This window comes from Capsicum annuum, chromosome 3, assembly GCF_002878395.1.
Source record: "Capsicum annuum cultivar UCD-10X-F1 chromosome 3, UCD10Xv1.1, whole genome shotgun sequence".
Classification (NCBI taxonomy): domain Eukaryota; kingdom Viridiplantae; phylum Streptophyta; class Magnoliopsida; order Solanales; family Solanaceae; genus Capsicum; species Capsicum annuum.
Genome location: NC_061113.1, coordinates 197,255,922 through 197,279,841, shown reverse-complemented (window position 1 = coordinate 197,279,841; position 23,920 = coordinate 197,255,922). Strand labels below are relative to the sequence as shown.

General features: G+C 35.6%; 1 protein-coding gene across 1 annotated transcript in view; it reads left to right on the top strand.

Annotated features, from left to right (window-relative positions):
- LOC107863419 (probable serine/threonine protein kinase IRE) overlaps positions 1-7,176 on the top strand; it is a 10,924-nt gene extending 3,748 nt beyond the window's left edge. Inside the window, exons 5-17 of the mRNA XM_016709326.2 lie at positions 683-855; positions 1,050-1,299; positions 1,693-1,785; positions 1,920-2,060; positions 2,147-2,239; positions 2,412-2,616; positions 2,976-3,061; positions 4,851-4,939; positions 5,231-5,282; positions 5,390-5,446; positions 5,540-5,713; positions 5,928-6,008; positions 6,277-7,176. Coding sequence (XP_016564812.1) covers positions 683-855; positions 1,050-1,299; positions 1,693-1,785; positions 1,920-2,060; positions 2,147-2,239; positions 2,412-2,616; positions 2,976-3,061; positions 4,851-4,939; positions 5,231-5,282; positions 5,390-5,446; positions 5,540-5,713; positions 5,928-6,008; positions 6,277-6,366 — 1,584 coding nt within the window. The 3' untranslated portion in view covers positions 6,367-7,176. The remainder of the gene's footprint in view (positions 1-682; positions 856-1,049; positions 1,300-1,692; positions 1,786-1,919; positions 2,061-2,146; positions 2,240-2,411; positions 2,617-2,975; positions 3,062-4,850; positions 4,940-5,230; positions 5,283-5,389; positions 5,447-5,539; positions 5,714-5,927; positions 6,009-6,276) is intronic.
- Positions 7,177-23,920: the final 16,744 nt, after the last annotated feature.

Below are 23,920 nucleotides of genomic sequence, written 5' to 3'. Positions count from 1 at the left end.
CCCCCCCCCCCCCCCCCCCAAAAAAAAAAAAAGAAAAGAAAAATCTTTTTTGGTCTATGGCATGGTTAATTAGTCCTTGAAAGGAGTCCCTTTGTAAATTTGCCTAATCCAAACTTCATCTTTTCTCTCACTTCCTGCTACTTCCCCTGAAATTCTATGTTTTATTTTTTTACTTGTAATTCCCAATAGTCCAATGAATCAAACAGGAAGCAGTCCCATATTGTCATGATCATAAACTGTGGCAAACTTGTGTATTTTAAAATAATTGTTTACTTCTGTATTTTAAAAGCAATTGTCTGCAAAAAACTTCATGTGAAATAAAAGAGTGTTTTCAAGAAGATTAAAAAAAAAGAAAAGTTGGATGGCATAAAGGTAGCGGGATGTGATTCCACAAATGGACCAATTTAGCCCTAAAATGTTGAAGTTAGTAGCAGGAAATTGAGGATGAACATCAGGTTCGCACATATAGGTGTATTGAACCACCAACTAAGCTACTATTGCGGTTTGCATCTTTATTAGTAGAATAAATAATTGATCATTATCTTCATATTCTGGTTGCTGTCATAGTTTTGACATTTGTACTCCTAGTACCACCTAATAGGTGTTTAAATAGTATAGACTGCCAGTTTGTCAGTTGGATGTTGATTAAGTCTGTTAATTATATTGTGGAGAATCATGGCAGATAAATAAGCTAATGGATATTGCTCGATCAGTTGCCAATGCAAACAACAATGATTACAGTACATTGGAATACTTGCTTGACCGACTTGAAGACCTAAAATATGCAATCCAGGAAAGGAAGGTGGATGCTCTTGTTGTTGAGACCTTTGGGAGACGTATTGAGAAATTATTGCAGTGAGTTCTATTATTCTTGTAAATTCTTGTAAAAATGATTATAATTCTGTGTGAGTTCTATTATTCTTGTAAATTCTTGTAAAAATGATTATAACTCTCACAGAAATTAAGAATAGGTTATGTTTTGATTTTAATTCATCTCGACTTCAGATGTCATTCTAGTTCTACTTAGCATGTTTTCTCAAACTCTACAGGGAGAAATATGTATTGCTTTGTGGGCACATTGAAGATGAAAAAGTGGAACCATCCAATACCACAGGTGATGAGGACAGTTCGATAGAAGATGATACAGGTCGCAGTGTGCGTGCAAGCCCTATAAATACATTGTCCAAGGATCGAACATCTATTGAAGATTTTGAAATTATAAAACCAATCAGTAGAGGAGCTTTTGGGAGAGTTTTCCTTGCCAGGAAAAGGGCAACAGGTGACTTATTCGCAATCAAGGTAAAAACTTCATCCTGTTGAAGGATAATAATTTCAAGTCATTTGCAGGAGATCTTCTTATCATTCTGTATCTTTGTTTGACGCTGAGATGAGCTGAAACTAACATGCACCTACATACACCCACTGTTCCATGAGCCCGTCCACTAATTAGTCAGGATTTAAAATCTGGAAGCTCCCTTCTCTGAATCTTTCACGTCTTATCTACCAAAAACTAATTACCTGTTAGTTGCTCAGCATTCTCATCTCCTATTTAAGTTATGTTGTTTAGACTATGTTCTCTTTGTCTTTTTGTCAAACCTACCTGTCATTTTAATTTTGCAATGTTGCTATTTTTCAGCTGATTAGGTTTGTAGTTCCATTCATCTCCCAAAATTAACGACCCTATTTTTACAGGTTTTGAAAAAGGCTGACATGATACGCAAAAATTCAGTAGAAAGTATATTGGCTGAGAGAGACATTTTAATATCAGTCCGCAATCCTTTTGTGGTTAGTTAACGCCAAATATTCTCTTCCATTGTGTACCAAGTTTAGTTAATTGGAAATTAACAGATATACACTGTTAAATAAGAAACAAAACACTTCTAAGACACCATACTAATGGTTATCTGGTGGGTGAACAGGTCCGCTTTTTTTACTCCTTCACATGTAGGGATAATCTTTATCTGGTCATGGAGTACTTAAATGGTGGGGATCTTTTTTCATTGCTGAGAAATCTGGGCTGCTTAGAGGAAGATATGGCACGCATATACATTGCAGAATTAGTAAGGACTAATTTAATAAACCTCGGCATCCTACCAACTTTACCATTCTCAGAAGTTGTATATAGATCTTATTTGCCTTTTTTCAGGTTCTTGCACTGGAGTATCTCCATTCCTTAAATATCATTCATAGAGATCTTAAGCCAGATAACTTGTTGATTGGTCCAAGCGGTCACATCAAGGTAAAATATACTTTTATGCAGATTAGTACAGTTTTTAGTTGCTTAAAGGTCCAAAAGCTTGTGTGTTGGAATTATCGTCGTTAAGTTAAGCTGAAATTCAGGCATTGTTAAAAAGAGTTTGATAAGATCGTCTGTGACTTATAGTCTCTTTGTGTTTCTTATATAATTACAGTTAACAGATTTTGGGCTCTCAAAGGTGGGTCTCATCAATAGCACTGATGACTTAGCAGGACCATCGGTTCCAAGTTCTGCCTTTCTTGGGGAAGATAGATCCAAGATGGATGAGCATTCACTCAAAAGAGAACAGAGGCAGAAGAATTCAGTTGTTGGCACCCCTGATTATCTAGCACCTGAGATACTTCTCGGCATGGGACATGGTATGGACCCATCTGACGATTGAACTTTCATAATCACAAACTACTCCCTCCTCCCAGTTTATGCAGCACACTTTCCCTCTGGAACATCTGAAAGAGTTTACGAACTTTTGTGACTCTTATATCTCCATTACTAGTGTCAAGAATTCGTATTTAAATATGTCGCATTTCAAATCAAACCAACTTTTGAGAACTATTTTGAAAGTTCTTTCTACTTTCACCTAAAATATTTGTGTAAAATCAATGCCGTAATCTCCATGCTTAATCCAAGCTGTGTCTGATTAGTAGGATCGAGAGGGCATATATTTTTATACAAGTTTCATTATGACTTCTGCTATTATAAATCTATTTTTTTTTTGTAGGTGCCACGGCTGATTGGTGGTCAGTGGGTGTCATTTTGTTTGAAATGCTTGTTGGAATTCCTCCTTTTAATGCAGAACATCCTCAGGTATGCTTTCTATAATTGATAATTTGCAGACTACTAGACAAGGAGAGCTGGCCTCAGCGTGCCTTGTGAAAACTCAGCAGCATTCTTTATTTCTTTTACTTGTTACTTATATTTTGAAGATTCTAATGTTGAATAGTATAATAAACTCTAGTTTAGATGCAAATTATATCAATGTTGAATGCTTTCAAATCTCAGAACAACAAATGGAAAACAACTCCATTAAATCAGGATTTCCCTCTCTTTTGCAACTTGATTTTCCCACTAAGATGGAATTGACAGATTTCTAGTTCTGCTGTATGACCAATCCTCATTGTAGACTGTGACAGATGGTTAACTTGAAGCATGAATTTGAATGATTGTGTGCATCTTTTTCAGCCTTTCTGCAGAAACTCCTATCTAATATCATTAAAAATTATAGTTGAATAAATGGAGAAACATGCTAGAAACATGGAGACAGATTCAGGATTTAAAACTTATGAATTCCTACAACAATTTCAAGTAAATACTAAATAATTGGGTTCCTACTCAAATATTTAGAGCAATTAGTGAATTTCACAATTAAAATGCACTGCAACACAAAAGATATGAGGTTCACGCCAACTATTAACTAATACTTTAGATCCACCCCTTAGAGATGGATGAGAGTGTGTTCCATGATTCTAACACACTAGTGATGGGGTTTATGGTTCTGGAAGGACACAACGACAACAGCATACCCGGTATAAACTCGCAAGTGGGTCTGGGGAGGGTAAGATGTACACAGACCTTACCCCTACCTTTGTGGGGTAGAGAGGTTGTTTCCGATAGACACTCGAGTTCACCGAGTAGTATTTCAAAGCAGAATTGCAAGAAAAATATGACAGCAAAATATCAAGATACACAACAAATGAAGCCAACATATAATTAAACACATTGAAGAATAAAACTACATGATTACTAAATACTACTACTATTAAGGAGGAGAGGATATGCGCCTAGACCCTGCCTCTCCCACCTAAAGTGCGACAACATTCGCCTGCCCACTAACCTTCTACCCTAATCAGCGATCTCCATACCTTCCTATCTAGGGTCTGTACTTACGGAAACAGTATCATGTCCTGTCAAATCAACTCTGCCAATTCTTTTTCAGCCGACATCCACCTCTCCTAACTCATGCTACAAGCCTACAACCAACCTTTGGCTCTCATACCTCCAGTTAAAATATCCACTTCAAGTGTGGTTCTTTATAGTTGAGTATCCTGTTTTTTTATTTTGTTCAGTTGACAGTTCTAGGGTTCTGTAATATGTAATTATATAATTAGTTGCACCGACTACATTGTGCTAATTTTGTCATACATTCTTGAGTGCAATACAATTAATTTTGAATGCGTCAGAAGGTATGTTGGTTGTTAAGAATGATTAAATATGGAACAGATTGCTTTTCCGGTGCTTTTAATTCTTGTGATCTATGACCCCCATGTTTCAAAACAGATTACTTCATGAGGAGCACGTAGGCTTCTTTACGTTCTGTTGGTGCTGCTGTATTAATTGTCTGGGCCTATTTAAGATCTGAGATGCTTTTTAACTTTATTTTATTCATTCTGCGTGTTATTTTGAGTTTTTTCAAGAGGGATTTTCCGTGGATGGTAGATTGTTCTTGGCTCCAATTGGCTAAATTCTCTATATTCAGTTTATCTTTTGACTATTAAGGAAGTTTGTTAATGAGTTGTAAAGTTCATAGTGTTCTCATTTTGCTTGACATGTATAAACATGTGGCAGATTCTAATATCAAGCTCCTATTTTGTTGCAGCAAATTTTTGACAATATCATTAACAGGGACATACCTTGGCCCAAGATACCAGAGGAAATGAGCTTAGAAGCGTATGACTTGATTAACAAGTAAGTCTTGCTACAATTTTCTTGGTTTTGATAAATTACCAGATCTTGTTTTTAGTTGATCTGAATTGGCATGGCCAATGAAACCACTTTCAGCTACCGTCTGAGTTATTTATATGCTTTCTAGGAAACATACAAAAATAAAGTTATGATATTTACCAGTTTCTTTCACATGTCTAAATAATCTATACTACTCATAAAAGTCTCAGTAGCCTGTGTAAAAAAAGAGACTCTTGGTATGTGATTGGGAAGCTGCCTGCTTCTGTGCTTAGCTTTATGCTTTGCTTTCTTTAGGTTGCTGAATGAAAACCCAATTCAAAGGTTAGGTGCAACAGGGGCAGGAGAGGTAACATCTCCCATAAGCAAGTTACTCTGTAATCCAGCTACTTCTATAAATATAAAATGTAAAAGAAAATTCAAACTTATTCCTTTTTACCTTCTTTGTTTTAACAGGTAAAGCGACTTCCTTTCTTTAGGGATATCAACTGGGATACACTTGCAAGGCAAAAGGTTTTCATTCTTTTTCTGTCTTCTCTTTATTTCTCCAAGAAAAAGGATTTGGTCAGTGGAGAAAATAATAATGCTGTAATTAACTTTCTACAGGCTACTTTTGTCCCATCTGGTGATGATGCACATGACACTAGCTATTTTATGAGCCGTTACATTTGGAATCCGGAAGATGAGAATGTCAATGGAGGTAGCGATTTTTATGAGTTGAGTGAGAGTGGCTCTGCTTCATGTGGCAGCAGTTCATACAGCAATCTACAGGATGAAGAGGTATATGTCCTCAGATTTGTAGAGCATATCATAGACTAAAATTTGATTTCGACCTGGCTGGCTTTCTACAGAGAAGGACTACCAGTTTATACTTGCCTTCCATTTGACCCTCCGATATTCAAATAGATACATTAACATAAAGTTTTTTCTTTATGCCCACTAAGTGCTGGTATATGCTGTTATCACTGTTCTAACTCATAATTTGTCATAACAGGGAGATGAATGCGGTAATCTAGCCGACTTTAGTACCCCTTCCCTAAATGTGAACTACTCATTCAGTAATTTTTCGTTTAAGGTGAGAAATGCTGCCTTGCTCTTACCCTATTGTTTGAATAACTTTGACGAACATGAAGCCATCTTTTTTTTTTTTTTTGGCTTTACACATCTTTTGTGATGAATTCTTGAGTATTGACAAGCACATTTGACCTCATACTCTTGCTGCTGTTTGAGAGGAACTAGTAGACGTGATAGATTTAATTACTATATTTCTTTAATCAATGCCGCAACTGATCTCTTTTCTCTATCTCATTTGTCTTCCATCTTTCTTCGTTGGATATTTCCAGAACTTGTCACAGCTGGCTTCTATTAATTACGATTTAATTGGAAAGACTACTAAAGAATCAGTAGAAGCTGCAAACCCATCGGTTCCTTGAGGAGAAAGAGACTCTTGCTTTTGCCGTTACATGCTGCCTCACTTTGTTTCTTAGTGCTCCTGTGAGATTTTCCGCGACAAAAATGTGATGGCATCAACCAGAATTGGATCTGTCCTCCACCTAAGCTAAGGCGCCAGGTGAAGAGATGTTGATCATTTGGTCTAAAAGCTCTGCGTCCTGCCAAATTGGGGGTTGTGCAGCAGATGGTAGTATGGTACTGCCTTGACATTCAATGATGTATTTCAAGGAGGACCTAAGAGATCTCACATGCTGTGGAAAATATGTAGATATCATTTAATTGCACCTTTTCCTTCTCCTCAACCCTTTTGTTAGGGATTGTACATAAGTGGTCTTCAATATGGTCAAATTTTGCAGTTTATCAGCGTTCAGGGTGAAATGGCAGTTGAACCACTGTAAATGCTTGTAGCAGTCCAAATAGTGGACATCTCTTGTATTCTTGAGTTTCTCCCTGAAGTTTGGAAGCCCAAGCCTAGATTCCCAAAATTTGAATATCGAACCCGAATTTCGAGAAAAACAGCATAACCAAATCAATCTTGGGAGGCCATCATAATTGGCTCCTCCCTTACCAAGAACTTGATGGAAGCTGGAAGTTTTACTGGAACTGGGAGGGAACAGTCATCCAATCACTCTGATCTCCAGAAACTCTTCCAAACTCAGTTTTTTCTGATTTCTGATTTTTACTGTAGTAGATGACATTTGCTGAAATTAGTTATCTAACAGTTTAATCATCAGAAAAATACTCATGTTGATACTATCTTTCCTTCTCCTAGATTTGGGTGTTCAATAGTAACTGTGTCGTTTTATCATTCTTTCTGGATTTCTTCTTTATTATTTATATATTAGTATAGCACTCGTGCTATGCACGATAAGTGTTAAGAGAAATCATAAATATTACTAGTATATATACACAATGAAGAGAACGTGATAGACAAATCAAAGATCGATTTAGAGAAGAAATACTATAATGCATATATCAAACCATTTAACTGCCGAAAAAAGAAAATAAAAAAATGAGCTTTTTGGAAGTCACCTTAGTAAAAGTGATTAATAACACTTCAAGAGAATAACAGAAGAAAAATAAATTAAAGTGACCCTTTGCTAGTTTAAGATCACCAGTTAAGGTTAAAAATTTTTACCAAACAGAAGATTATAAGAGAAGAGTTCTGTAAATTATGGTTTTTTGAATTGGTGTGATTGCAATTACATGTCAAAGCCACCCCTATCTACATTATTCTAGGGATAGTTTTAAATATAAAAAGAAAAAAAAAAGTAAGCCAACCCTATTATCTACCATGGATATCTGAGCTTCTCGGGGGTTTGGGTTGTAAGTGACAAAAGTGTTTTAAAATGAGGTGTAGGTAATACAAGTCTTAATTATTGAGTGGAGGTGACAATTATTTTATTATGGATTAAGAAAGTTAGGAAAGTTTGAAAATAGCCCACAAGTTTTTAAATTTATACTTTGATCTAAATGTTTACCTATATAACAGAAAACGGAGGGAAAAAATGCGTCTTTCTCTCTCTTCTTACCCATTGTTGTTTTCTATCTCTTAGCGATTTTTGTTGTTCATTGTTGCTGCTGCTTTATTCATCATCTTCCGCTTCATTATCATCATCTTCTACTTCATTATCATCTTTATCTTCTTCTTCTTGACCATTTGTTGTTGTTGTTGTTGTTGTTACCGCTACTATTGCTATTTTTGAACATCACTTTCCACTTTGGCATTACTTCATAAGAGACCTTGGTAAGTCAAATTATGATTTTTAGTTGAATTGGTCATCTGAGTAACTGCTACTATGTTATTGTTCTTCCAACAATGGATAGAACCCGATCATGAATCCAACATAAGATTCATCTGTTTAAACAGATAATTCATCTGTTGCGACAGATGAGACATCTGTTTTAATGGAAGACTGATATGTTTGATTCATGTTTAAACCGATGGGTCATTTGTTGCAATATTTGACATATCTATTGCAACAGATTAGTTATCTGGTGCGATATTTTAAATATCTGTTTCAATAGATTAGTAACATGTTGCAACAGTACCTGAACACGATTCCAACAGAAATATTATGTGTTGCAACAGGGTAAATATATGTTACAACAGATTACTAACCTGTTGCAACAGGTAAGTCATCTATCGCAACAGGTTAATTATCTGTTGCTACATGTCACTTGTCTATTGGAATCAGCTTCAAAGGTAATTTAGTACTGTAACAGCAATCCCAATAAGCACTTCATCTGTTGCAACAGATATTCAGAAGTGTAACATGAATCCCAACAGGTAAGTAATCTGTTGCGACTGATCACTTACCTGTTGCAACAGATTACACATCTGTTGGGATTCATTCACGAAACTATGAAATCACTATCAAATTTTTTTAATAAATGACTTTATTTAGGTACCACTAATGGAGGGATCAATAATAATAAGGGTGGATTGTCATGGTCAATCGATCGAAAAGAGCAATTGATATGTATGACGTTGGAAGGAGGGTGAAATACCAGAGACGATAGCTATGACAGTCCAAAGTGATGTTTCGTATGATGATTTTATGAACTTAATCATCAGCTTTTGTGGACTGAATTGTCAACAGGAAGAACTCACCATCAGCTACATGCACACCTCCTTTGAAAATCAGAGGGTACTGCCTTTCAAGATAATCGATCAGGTTCGGTTACATGCTTATCTAAGTGATTCAATCAGGCCGGTGTGAAGGGTGTACATGATTGAAAAGACAAGAGAGAATGTGAACTAGAACGTAGAAGAAGAAGAACAAGAAGACTTCTTTGATGATAGGTTGGATGATCTAGACACGAATATTCTAGATGATGATCAAACACCTACGCCCATTAATGCGACCAATACGATGTGCAGTTCTTCTCAATCGACACATTCTGGAAATCTTCAAGACAACAGGATCGGCTTTTTTATTGGAATGTCAATCACGAACAAGAATGAACTATCTAACACTTTGTTTATTTCTTGCTTGAAAAAAGATTTCAGAATAAAGAAGGTGATTAATTCAAGCAGTGTCTTTTTCTTCAAATGTGCTAATTCAAACTGCAAGTGATGGTTGAGAGCGGTGAAGTATGCAAGTTCTAACAGATTCGTCATTCATAAACATGAAAAACATCATACATGTGGTTCAGAGCACATCTTGGGCCAAAATCCTCACGCCACGGCAAAGGTCCACGGTGAATATTTTAGGAGTAGTTCCCCTGATGGCAAAGGCCCTTCAACAAGTGTTATGGCCAATCAAATCCTTACGGATTTGGGTGTCCTGGTCAGTTATTGGAAGATATATACGGCCATGGGGATTACCAAGGAGCTGGTTAGGGGGACACTCGAGCATGGGTATGCAGTCCTAGATGCCTACCGTTACATGATTGAGTCCACAAATCCCGGAAGTAAGACGACATTGCATCTGGATAAAAATAGAAGGTTCAAGTACTTTTTTATATTCTATGGTGCTTGGATTCAAGATTTTTGACATTTGAGAAAAGGCATAGCCGTTGACGGTAACCTCTTAAGGAGCAGGTATAATGGAGTTCTACTCGCAGTGGTGGCGCAGGATGCGGAGAATCACATCTTTCTTGTCGTTTTTTGTGTAGCGGATAAGGAATGTGATGCCTCTTATGGATTTTCTTTTAACAACTGCGAAGCTGCGTCAAAGATACCGAAGAGTTGTATTTTGTACCGGTTAGGCATCCATGTATTTCAAAGATGGGTTCGCTTTTCTTCACTTTAGCTTACTTTGGTTGTTGCGTCAAACATCTTGGAGAAAACATTCGAAACAACTATCACAACGAAAGGGTCGTCACCTTTTTTTATAGAGCAGCTAAGGCATATAGTAGAGAGGAATTTTTAGACCATTTCAACCAAATAGCGGATGTGAATCCCAAGGTAGCAGAATTTCTCGCACGTGTCAGTTTCGAGAGATTGAGCCGGGCATTCTATCAAACAGATAGGTACATTCTTATGAATTTAATGTCTTGTTTGATTTACAAGTTTAGTATGATGTCGTACTAAGTGATTATTTTCTATAGGTACAATATTATGACATCAAACATAGCTGAATCGGTGAATTCATTGTTTGGTGATGAAAGAGAATTTTCCATCAAGGTTATGTTCAAAAAAATAAGCAAGAAATATAGCGAATTTTTTAACGAAAGACGTGTGCAGTTCAAGTGCCCAGAAAAAATAACCCGATTTATTCTCGAAATCGAAAAAATAATATCAACGAATGTCAATTTGGGGAATAGGTTATTCTCTCATAAAATAGCAGATTACAAATTCAGTATCACCGATCATGGTGATGCTGCCATGGTCAATCTTCAATCAAGATCTTGTATGTGTAGATTTTTTTGACTTGGACAAAATACCCTGTCCACATGCTATGGCAGCACTTTGAGCTCAATACGATCATAAATATGGACCTGAAGTTTACGAGCACTCCTCTCAATATTTTCGTTGGAAAAATATGAAATGGCATATAGTGGGCATATTACTCTAGTGTCTCTCGAAGAATCTTGGGTTGTTCCTACAGAGCTTATGGGGAGATTAATACATCCTCCATATATTGACCCAAGCACTATCAAATGGGAAGAAAGCCATACAAGAGGAGGCGTGGAGTTGGAGAATCATTTTCATCAAGAAGAAACAAGTTCTCCATATGTAAGTACGCTGGCCACAAAAGAACTACATGCCCGAATCATAATCCACCATGATTGTTGTAATTGCTGAAATATCAATACCCAAATGGCCATGAGTGGCACCCACACTAATCTTCCTGTGAGAGAACCATCTAAACCGAACCATTACCCATTCACTTAGTTAATATTAAGATGTTATTATTATAAAATCAACATAATAACAAAGATTCAGGACTAATTATTATTAATGCGGAAATTCAAACAAACTACCTTACTAAAATTCTCAAGACCCGAAAGTCATCGTACAAGAACTACTAACAAAGATCATATCTAAAGTGATATCCAAAAATAAAGTAAATAAAGAATGTTTCATTGCTTGAAAGATGGACAAGAACAAATAAGATGACCCATGGCAGCCTGGAGACGAAGTGGTCACCCTTGGATCAAGATGTGCTATCAAACTCTAGAGGTGAGATCATGTCTGAGCCTAGAACACTTTCTGCACTCAACAAAAAAAGAGTACAGGGTAGTATCAGTACAAACCACTATGTACTGGTAGGTATCATAGGCCAACTCAATTTAATAGCAAGTACACAACATAAAGCAAATAACAAGTAGACAGGCATCGTCACTCAACAAATATTCAATGAATCAACAATACAACAACAACAGGTCAAGCAGGGCTCACAAATAAGCCACATAACCATCAAGAGTATCAACCATACTGTAAACATCCACAAAAATAACACAGATATGTACACACATGCTATGGGACTTATTTTTACCCAAATAGTCATGACCTGTAGGGAACAATCTATGTTCATGTACCGTACCGGCGTGGTACCCGATCCAACATAAATATAAACGTACCGGGGTGGTACCCAACCCAGCATAAATATAAATGTACCGGTGTGGTACCCGATCCAACATAAATATAAACGTACCGGCGTGGTTTCCAATCCAACATAAATATAAACGTACCGGCGTGGTACCCAATCAAACATAAACATAAGCAAGTATTATTAATATCAATTTACACAACCTCACAGCATGCCACACAATGTATCAAGTTTACAAGTACACTTAAATTCATAAGACAATTCTATCAAGTCAATTTTCAATAAACATTTATACACGAATCAACAATCCAAACATCAACTATTTCAAACATGTCTGAATACTGATCAACGAGTATCCAATTTAGGAGCATACACACAATTAAGTCAAGTCTAAACTCTAATTAAACTGTAACCTACCTCAACCAAAACCTTCAAACGCAAGCTAATTTGTCAGGGTCTTGCCCTTCCATAAAGCTTTCAATTGATCAAAATCTGTCCAAATATATAATCCCCATAAGAATATGAAACGTTATGCTAAACTTAAAGTAAAGTAGGTCCTTATTCGACCTCCAAATTAAGAGTTCTAACCTACGAAGCCTAATCTAATCCAAGTTAATTGAGTGTCGCTAACTGTGCCAACACTCGAGGCATAAAACAATAGCCTGTAGCATTCCAATTATATTAGAAGCTCATGCTGCCAAGGCATAAAGCAAATGTCTGTAGCTTTCCAATATATAAAATATATAACTCATTTAACTCATTGTTGTGAACCTAATGTTATAATTTATTATATAAAAAATATCTTTTTAATAACTTGTGCATCAATAAAAGAGGCAAAACATGAACTAAATAATACAGCAGACCACAATTATTCTCAACAGTTCCATTAAACTGGAATGTTTTCCTCTAATAGATAACAAATCTGTCAAAGCAGATGGATAATCTGTTGACAGAAATCCAATAGATAACCAATCTATTCCAACACATGGTCCATCTGTTGAAAGAACTCAAAAGTCAAAATTTCTAGTGCTACTGGATTTAACATTACTCCTTGCCTCCAACCGTCGACATGTTAACATGTATGTATGTTTAGAAGAAATAGACAAAATGAAAATTGAAAAAGAATTAAAATACCAAAGTCAACTTAAAGTAAATTTTTCATTAAATGAAAAGTAAAATACATTAGGTAAAGATCCGATATAGAAAAAATAAAATACATACGCTAAAACAAAAAACACATTCTAATTATTATTATTATTATTATCATTATCATCATTAGTGACAACCGACCAATCAGCTCACAGCAGCAGGGCCCTCATCAGCCTCTACATCTCTCTGAACATCGTCGCTCTCACAGCAACCAACTCTCTCTGCAGGTCATTAACCTGCCTCTGAAGTTCCTATACTATGTCGCATAGAATAGCAATATCTGAAACAGGATCAACCATATCTAGAACACGCATGAATTGACAAATGTAAAAAAAAAGTCCAAAATATAATACAACGTATACGAACAACTAGTAAGTTTACACTAGAATAAAACTTACCTCAACGAGAAAGGAATGTGCTCTTTGAAGAGAAATGGTTGAAGATGTCACATAAAAAGAAAAATGTAAAAAATAAATAATGTTGAGTAGAATGAAGATTAAGAAGGGACCTATTTATAGAGGATTGAATCTGGACATGTCAGGCCAAAAGGCACGATTGTATAGATCCATTGTATTAATTACATTCAAACTGGTGGCATTTTATTTTCTGTGAAATTTCTTTAACATTAATACTTCTTACCTTTTCAAAATGATTTGAGACTCGTTAACAGACGTTATTATTGAACTGTTGCAACAGATCGTCCATCTGTCGCAACAGATTTAGCATCTATTATAATTGATGGATTGAATGTGCAATAGATGGTCTGTCAAAACAAATTTACCATCTGTTGCAACAAATGGATTGTATGTGCAACAGATGAGACATCTAATGCAACATATGTCTTATCTATTGCAACAGATGGACCATTTATTGGAGAAGATATTTTGATTTATTTTAACACCTGATTCATCCGTTTCAACAGATGGAGTATTCAGTTAATTAGCTATTTTGAATGTGTTAGATAAAAAGTCACGACTCTTCACCACTTTTTAATAGTCCCTCTGTTTTGTATTAGTTGGGCCTATGAACTTGGCACACAAATTAAGAAAAATATTAATTAGGCGATTATTTTACCAAATTAACCTTATTAATTATGCTTTGAAAGTATAAATATGAATTATATACTTTATGTAGTCATTTAATAATAGGGGTAATCTTGGAAGAATATAATAAAATTCTCTTGATTTTATAAATAGGAAAACTAAATTGAAACAAACATTTTTAGCAAGAAGTAATCACATACGTGCAGATAAATAAACACCATCTAGTCTGTCGCAACAGATTTACCATCTATTGCAACATATGGATTATCTGTTGCGATAGATGGACCATATGTTGGAGGAGATGTTTTAATTTCTTCCAACAGCTGATTCGTCAGATACAACAGATGGAGATTTTGATTCATCAGCTATTTTGAATGTGTTAAGAAAAAAAGTCACGACTCTTCAAACCTCTTTTTTAATAGTCATCACATGCGTGCAGATGAATAAACAATACTGTCTAACGTGTCCTGATAGGGTAGGAAGAATAAGGTCCATGCAATGGATCCCATTTTCATGTGTGGGAGTTTTGTATATTATTGATCAGGCTACCGTGACAAACACACATAAAGTGCAATAATTTTGTGAATACAATTTTTTACCAATTAGACATTGATCCTTCAAACAAGATCCTACATTGTATAGTTTAGTTTGATAGGTACGAACTAATAAGGCTGAAGGATTCCAAGATGGTGGTGTCGATACCCCATTACAATCTAATGACGATTTATGCTCAGGTTTTTACGTCAAGTTTGGGGAAGGGTTTCAAGCTTTTGGCGGCAGCGTAAATATCCAATAGTGATTAGACCAGTTTTAATGGCGCATTGGACTTCTTGAAAGGCCTCAGAAGCCTCACAATGCAGCAAATAATTATGGAACCACTAGAAATTTCCCTAGTCCAAACTTATATGGATGGATTGCTAAAGAAGACTTTTATACAGCAGAAGGCACTTGGGAGAATACTTATGTGCGAAGGGAGAGGTGGAGAAGGCCATATATCATCTCAGACCTTGTTTAAGAGGAAACATAGAGTAGGAAGAAAAGTGTAGCAAAATTGGCCAATGAAATTGACATGAGAAACGAAAAAACTAGATGAGCTTCAAATGTGGAAGTGTATCCAAATATAAAAATTCATCAGTCAATGAAAAAAAAGGAATGGTCAACAAGACTAGAGCTGGACACTTTGCTCGAGAATGCAACTAGCGAGCGTGGCCTCAATGAAGACTCTCACAAAATATAGAACTCTAAGGAAGAAGCTTCGCGAGCACGAATAGTGTAAGATTGTCGGTCAGAATTGAAACCTGAACCAACAACTCCTGAATTAAAAATAAGGAAAGCCAAGGCGTCAATTTCTGAAGTCTAACTTGCATGTCATACCTTCTGTTTGTGGCTATGATCAGGTCAATGGCAGTAGAAACAAAAAGGTCCGAAGTTGGGCTGAAATCCCATGCCTTATTATTTCCACTGCCTTTGACCTGACCAGAGCCAAAAACAGGAGGAATGGGATGCAAGTTTAACTTGAGAAATTGCCACCTTGGCTTGATCCTATATTTTTAATGCAGGAGTAGTTAGTTAAGGTTTCAATTCAGACCGATAATCTTACCACCTTCCGTGCTCGCGAAGCTGCTTCCTTAGAGTTCTAGTCCTACATTTTATAGGTCTTCGTTGAGGCCACACTCGCTAGTTGTAGTCTCTAGCAAAGTGACCAGCTCAAGTCCTCTTGACCATTCTTTTTTTTCTTTAACGACTGATGGATTTTCATTTTTGGATACACTTTCACATTCGCAGCTCATCCAGTTTTTTATTTTTCATGTCAATTTCATCAGCCAATTTTGCTACCATTTCCTTCCTACCCTGTGTATCCTCTTAAACAAGGACTGAGATGATATATTGTCTTCTCAAACTCCCTCTTCCTTTACAAGCATTCTCCCAAGCACCTTCTGCTGTATAATAGTCTCCTCCAATAACCCATTCATATAAATTTAGACCAGGGAAATTTCTATTGGTTCCATCATTGTTTGTTGTAGTGTGAAGCTTCGGAGGCCTTTCAAAAAGTCCATTAAGCCATTAAAATTGGTCCAATCACTATTAGATATTTACACTACCGCCAAAAACTTGAACCCTTCCCTAAATTTGACACAAAAACATGAGCATAAACCGTCATTAAATTGTAACATGATATCGACACCACCGTCTTGGTCCCTCAGCCTTACCAGTTCGAACCTAACAATCTTAACTTTAAAATTCCATATCTTGTTTGGAGGATTAAAGTATAATAGGCAAAGAACAAACATTCACAAAATCATTGTACTGGATGTGCGTTTTCATGATAGGTTGATCAGTAATACATACCTACCACATATGAAGTGGGTCCATCTGTAAGCAGTTTATTTCTCCAAACCCATCTTTACTCGAGAACAATATTGGCTAGGCAAAAGTGGATCCAATTTCACTTCCTTTTATCTGCAAACAAAAGAAATACATTTGATGCTAAACAAGATAAAAAAAAGAACATTACAAAAGGATAACACAAAATTGAGTGAAACAACAGATGACCAATCTGATGCAACAAAATACCTATTTGTTCAACCGATAAGGTATCTGTTGCAACAAATAGATGATATGTCAGAACAGATGGTTCATCTGTTAGAATAAATCAAACCATCCTTGCTACTGGTTTAATTTCTTCAAACAAGTGCTCCGTCTGTACAAACGGGTAACATAAAATTGAGTGAATCAATAGATGACAAATATGACACAACAGATTACCCATCTGTTCAACCAATGAGGCATCGTTGCAACAGATGGTTGACATGTTGTAACAGATGGGTCATCTGTTGAAATAAATCAAACTATCCTTGCTACTAGTTTGATTTCTTCAAACAGTTGCTCCGTCTGTTATAACAACTGATTCATCAGTAGCAACAGTTCAGAAAACTATTGCAACACCACCAACAATAATATCAACAACAAAGAAACAACATCATATATTCCAACACCATCCACAACAAAAATATCACATGTTCCAACACGATCATTATCCGCAATAACAGCACCACCAAAGAACCAATCAAAAGACATTAAAAAAACTATACTGACAATAAGGCTTTTTAAGTTCTCCCAACAGATGACTTTTTTTCATATTTTAATAACAACAAAAGTTCGTTCATTTAAGACTTAAAATTCAACTTTTCTTCAATTTTCTCAATAAATAGGAAACTGGTAATGGGTAAATCATTAATAGCAACAGATGTAAATATCTAATTTAAATGGAATATAAAGAAGAAGACGACATGGAAAGAGCAATAGTGAATCGTACCTGCAATGTCAAAAAAAGATAAGGGATCAGAACATCTAGTTCAGTAGAGAAAAGATATTGATTGGTTGAGATCCAAAAGGATCCTCATCCGAAAGAAAAGAGAAAAAAAGAAAAAGAGGAAACAAAGAGAATTGAGAATAAAGAAGAGTGATAGATGAGTTGAGTATTACTTTATGAATAAAGGAGAGAGTATCTAGAAGGGTTTTAAATATTCATTAATAACTTTTGAGGGGAATGAGGAGACGGTGACATTGAAAAGACCAGATAAGACTACTCAAGAGATTTTTGAGTTATCCAAGTAGTACAGAGTAATATTTTTTACCGTCTTAGTATTTTAACTTTTTAATCTCAAATAGGAAATACTAAATTGCTTTTAAAAAAAGGATCTTAAAATATTTAAGTGTAACAGATGACAATTTCTATTTGAAAATTTCCAAAGCTCGGTCATCTGTCGCAATAAATGACATAATCTATTTGATAGTTTACAAAAGATGCATAATATGTTGCAACATATTACCTAATTTGTTTGATTTAATACAACAGAAAAGACATCATTTGCAACAAGTTGAACATTTGTTTATATATAATTTTAATTGAGTTCATATGTTAGACTAATACCTTAATTGAATAATCTATGACTAGGGGTGAGTTCTCATAAGGTAAACTACAACTTCAATTGAGTCTTTTGACAATTGCGTGATGAGAAGGTATTGCATTCCTTTCGAACAGAGTCATCGATCGATCACTCTGAGCCGAACCGATTCTTACTACCTTATAGGTTTAACTAATACCTTCATTGATTAATTTAGGAGTAGGGGTGAGTTCTCATAGGGTCAACTACAATAGATGGTAGTGTCTATTTGATAATTTATAATATATGGGTAATCTGTCGTGACATATGACAATTAATTTGATAATTTGTAATAGATGGATAATCTGTCGTAACAGATGACTTAATTTGTTTGATAATTTACAACAGATTCGTAATAAGTTGCAACAGATTACATAATCTATTTGATTTAATCCAATAGAAAAAATATCTGTTGTAATAGGTTGAACATTTATTTATATATAATTTAAATTGAGTCCATATGTTAGACTAATACCTTAATTGAATAATCTAGGACTAGGGGAGAATTCTCATAGGGTCAACTACAACTTTAATTGAGTCTTTTGGCAATTACATGATGAGAAGGTATTGCGTTCCTCCCGACCAGAGTCGTCGATAGATCACTCTGAGTTGAATCAATTCTTAATGTTTAACTAATACCTTCATTGATTAATCTACGACTAGGGGTGAGTTCTCATAGATTCAACTACAATAGATGGCAGCGCCTATTTGATAATTTACAACATATGGGTAATTTGTTAAGACGTATGACAATCAATTTGATAATTTACAATAGATGGGTAATCTGTCGCAATAGATGACTTAATCTATTTGATAATTTACAACAGATTCGTAATATATTGCAACAGATTACCTAATCTGTTTGATTTAATCTAACAGAAAAGACATTTATTGCAATAGGTTGAATATTTATTTATATATAATTTTAATTGAGTCCATATATTAGACTAATACCTTAATTAAATAATCGAGGACTAGGGGTGAGTTCTCATAGGGTTAACTACAACTTTAATTGAGTCTTTTAGCAATTTCTTGATGAGAAGGTATTGCGTTCCTCTCGACCAAAGTTGTCGATTGATCACTCTGAGCCGAACCAATTCTTACTACCTCATATGTTCGACTAATACCTTCATTGATTAATCTAGGACTGGGGTACTAATACCTTAGTTGAATAATCTAGGACTAGGGGTGAGTTTTCATAGGGTCAACTACAACTTTAATTTAATAGTCATTTGGAAATTGCTTGATGAAAAGGTATTGAGTTCCTCCCGACCAGAGTCATCGATCGATCACTCTGAGTTGAACCGATTCTTACTACCTCATATGTTCAACTAATACCTTAATTGATTAATTAGGACTAGGGTACTAATACCTTAATTGAATAATCTAGGACTAAGGGTGATTTTTCATAGGGTCAACTACAACTTTAATTTAATAGTCATTTGGCAATTGCTTGATTAAAAGGTATTGTGTTCCTCCCGACCAGAGTCATCGATCGATCACTCTGAGCTGAACCGATTCTTACTACCTCATATGTTTAACTAATACCTTCATTGATTAATCTAGCACTAGGGGTGAGTTGTCATAGGATCAATTATAACAGATGGCAGTGTCTATTTGATAATTTACAACATATGGGTAATCTGTTGCAACATATGACAATCAATTTGATAATTTTCAACAGATGGGTAATCTGTCGCAATAGATGACTTAATATGTTTGATAATTTATCATAGATTCATAATATGTTGCAACAAATTACCTAATTTGATTGATAATTTACAACAGATGCTAAATCTGATGCAACATGTTAAACATTTGTTTTTATACAATTTCAATTGAGTTCATATGTTAAACTAATAGTACTCTTTTGGAAATTGTATAATGAGAGAGTTAAAAAGCACTCATATCTTTTATAATTTTAAAAATAATTAAGATCAATTTGGACTAAATTAATATTTTCAAAACTTGTCATTCTTTTCCAAAGTACAAATCAACCCATACAAAACATTTCATCATTTCAAATCTCGAGTTCTCACTCTTTTCTCTCTCATTCTCACTCAACAATACTATACATACAATAACTACTCAATAAACTGCTCAACCCTTCATAATAGATTAATTTTGTTCTCACTTCCGACCACATAGGTGTTATTTTCGACTTCATTCTTGCTTTTATCAATCGTTTTCTTTGTCTTTATAGGTAACAAAGTTGGAGAAGAGTTCTATGTTTGTTATTTTTGTCTAAAAAATAAGCATTTTTAAGTTAATGATGAAAAAAAAACTTTTAGTTGTATTATCTTTGAGAATGAGTTTATAATTTTGAGTTTTGATGGTAAAATCGTAGGAAGAACTCGATAAAACCCTAGTTTCTGTCTCAGTGTTCCGTTGACTATCGTCGTATTGTTGGACGGTGTTTGTGGTATTGGTGGTCATGGTGGTAGTGTTTGTGGTCGTCGTGGTGGCGCTGGTGGTGATATTGGTTGGTGGTGATTCTAACGGCTGTCGGTGGTATTGGTATTTGTGCTGTTTGTAGCATTGGTCGGTGGTGTTTGTGGTGGTAGTCGTTGGTGTGTCGATAGTGGTGGTATTTGTAATGTATTTTTTAAAATTTATGTATACATCAATTGTAATATAATTTTTGCTTTTCTATTGTTTGTAGGTAAAACATGTCTCCCAAAAGAAAAAAAAGTGAAAGTGGATCAACGTCTGACCATCCAAAAAAAAAGACTACAGCATAAAGGGATTCAAAGGAGCTTCCTGAACAAAGTGAAGCTGAGGAGAGATATGAAATCAACGTTGAGAGAGGTGGACAAGGGTCTGTACATAGTGATGAAGAAAATAAAAGTGAGAAACAGGAGGAATTAGAAAGTGAGAAAGAGAAAGACGATGATCATCAACATGATGATAATAGATCACCAATGAGGCGTGAATTAATATTGACATCCCAGCATGATCCTTTCAAAACTTCTAGTATTGACAGGTTTCAAGTTGCGATGTCGATAAATGACCCAGAAGCAGAACTAACTGGTGAAATTGTACTTAAATGTCAGATGGGGAAAATTTTTAATAAATTTAGGAAAATTATGAAGAACAAAATCATAGATAGACTTTTTAAGAAGAGATACTTTGGACTCTTTCTTGAGCTACCTGAGGATCCCCCTGCCCATTTTTGTTTCCCTATGACGATAGTATATGGTCCTCTGAAGCGCAGGATCAATTATGTAGGGATGATAAAGATCCAGAGGAGGAAGGCAAAAGGAAGATGAATAAAATCTGGATCAACTACCGTGCCATCCAATTTATTTTGGCTTGCAAGAGTTTGCCAGAGTGACGAGCTTAAAATGCCATAGTACAGAAGAACTACCATCTCGAAAAAGATCCAAGGCAAGAAAACGCAAGGCAAAAATAGATGGTTTGTTTGACATTGCTCTACGTGGCTACAAAGCATCAGATTTATTGATAGATCTCAATGATAAAACCATACCAGAGCAGTACATGGAGAAATTGTGCTTAGTTTGGTTTGCCCATTCGATTATATTGGCAAGAGATGTCAACAAGGTCATAGAAGATAATTTATTGGTGCTGCTAAGGATTTTGATAAATTCAAAAATTATGTCTGGGGATATGACAACTTCTACTTGACTCTCCAATATTTACTGACAAAGCTATCCTCAGGGACGACCATATTATACGGCTTTTCTTGGGCTTTCATGGTAAAATTAATCATTATTTTTACTCATCCATTAATTTATATTGAATATAGTTATTATGACTTTTTTTGCTTGCTTCCTGTTTACATTTTTTAGGCTTGGGCATTTGAAGACATTTCTCCCCTCCGAAAGCAGGTAATGGATTACCCGAATGAGGTTTCTAATCCAAGGATGTTTAGGTGGTTGGCTGTAAAGAGCAATACCAAAATAAGGAGGCTGATCTCTTTAACACTTCGGATGATGCAATACGTCTTTTTCAAGTAAAATAATTTTACTCAATGAAATATATTGAGCAAATGTTATACCTGGTGCAACAGACGTTATATTTGATGTACTAGATGGGACATCTGTTGCGACAGATTACCCATCTTGAGCCAACCGATGCAATAGATGGATAATCTGTTGCGACATATCTTGCATAAGATTACCCATCTGTTGCTTTGGTTTTATGAACCTGACTTTTAACAGATTAACCATCTACTGTAAATTATAAAACAGATGTGTAATCTGATGTAACATATTGTTATCTGTTGCGACATAGAGATCATTTATTGCATTACATGTAACCCAAAAGCTTACCCATCTTGTGCAACTGGTGCAACAAATTGGTAATCTATTACGAAAGATGATTGATATTTTGCATCAGATTATCCATTTGTTGCTCTGGTTCTCTGAACCCGACTCAAATGGATTTTAACTATATACTACAAACTATGCAACAGATGGGTAATCTGATGCAACATATTGTTAATCTATTGTAGAAGTTAACTTAAAATGTAATCCCACTGTGAAAATTATTATATTATATAGTTTAAATGTATTTATCTTTTTTTATAGGTTGTGCATCTATGGATCGTACCTACTGAGGTGGAGTCGGTGATGACTTCTTATATTACTCTAGGTCCTGTTGATACTATAGCAGACCCAACGGTAGAGTTAATAAAGAAGGAATTGGCTGGAGCAACAGCCATAAGAAGAGAAGTTAGGCAAGGTCAGCCTAATGTTGAGGCCCTTCATGACTAACCTACTAAGGTAGATTCGGGGACTTCTTCTGGTGGAGTTGTTGGTGTTGGTGGCAAGCATGCTGATGCTGCTACCACTCGTGATGATAAGAATGTTGATGCTCAAGAAAAAATAAATATGTTTGAAAATACCCCTTTCACAAGTCCCCCTCAACCTTACACAAGTCCCGCTCACCCTTACATTAATCTCTCTCACCCCTCTTCACCCTCATGTTCTCGTTGCAAATGTGAAGAGTGCAAGGACAGCTAGGATAAACTCTTTGAAAAAGTAGAGAATATCTCTAAAGCTGTCGATGAATTCAAATCCAAGAGGTGTGTCATACCATCCAAGAAGGTGAGTGAGCCACACACTCCTACAGTGTTGGTTAGGAGAAAGAAAAGAGCAATTAGAGACGTACTCTCTGGTAGGAAATAAAAAATAATTTCAATTCCTCCCTCTCCAAAAGCTATTAAAGTTTTAGGTCCAGTCAAGAAGGTGGACATATACGTGGAACTTGGCGCCGAAGAGAAGAGGGATCTGTGACAGGCCAAGAATGCCAATCTAGGTGCACCAGATTACCCCAGGCCTCCCTTCCCCCCCACCCCAAGACTTCCAGACTATGACTGATATGCGTATGCCGTACGAGGACTAGGCAAGTTTACTTTTCCTAACCTAGCCTTCTAATCTATCCCATGAAGAAGAAGCTACGCAACAAATATGAAATTTGTTGTAACAGCTGGGTATACTGGTGCAAATGGTAGTGGTTCTGTTACAACTTATTATCCATCTGTTGTAAAGTTGCGTTGGATTATTGATTCAGAGAACCCTATGCAATAGATGGACCATCCGTTGCATCTTTACAATTACTAACCTATTTAAAAATTGACTTCTTATATCACAGCATGTTTACAAAATTCTCTGCCTCATGAGAAAAAGGCAATTAATATACCGGGAAGCTTATGACGCTGCTGATAAGATAATGGACCTCAATTTCTACAAGAAGCTCAAGGATAGGTATGATCAACTCAATGGGGAGGCTTCAGCCTATGGCGTGGGAATTGATTTCATAATTTCTATATTAGACTTGGATGAAAAAGAAATGATAAAATGTATTACAGGAGAGAGGCCAAATCCACACAGCAAGAGCTGGAGCGAGGCAAAGAAGATTATTCCAGTCATT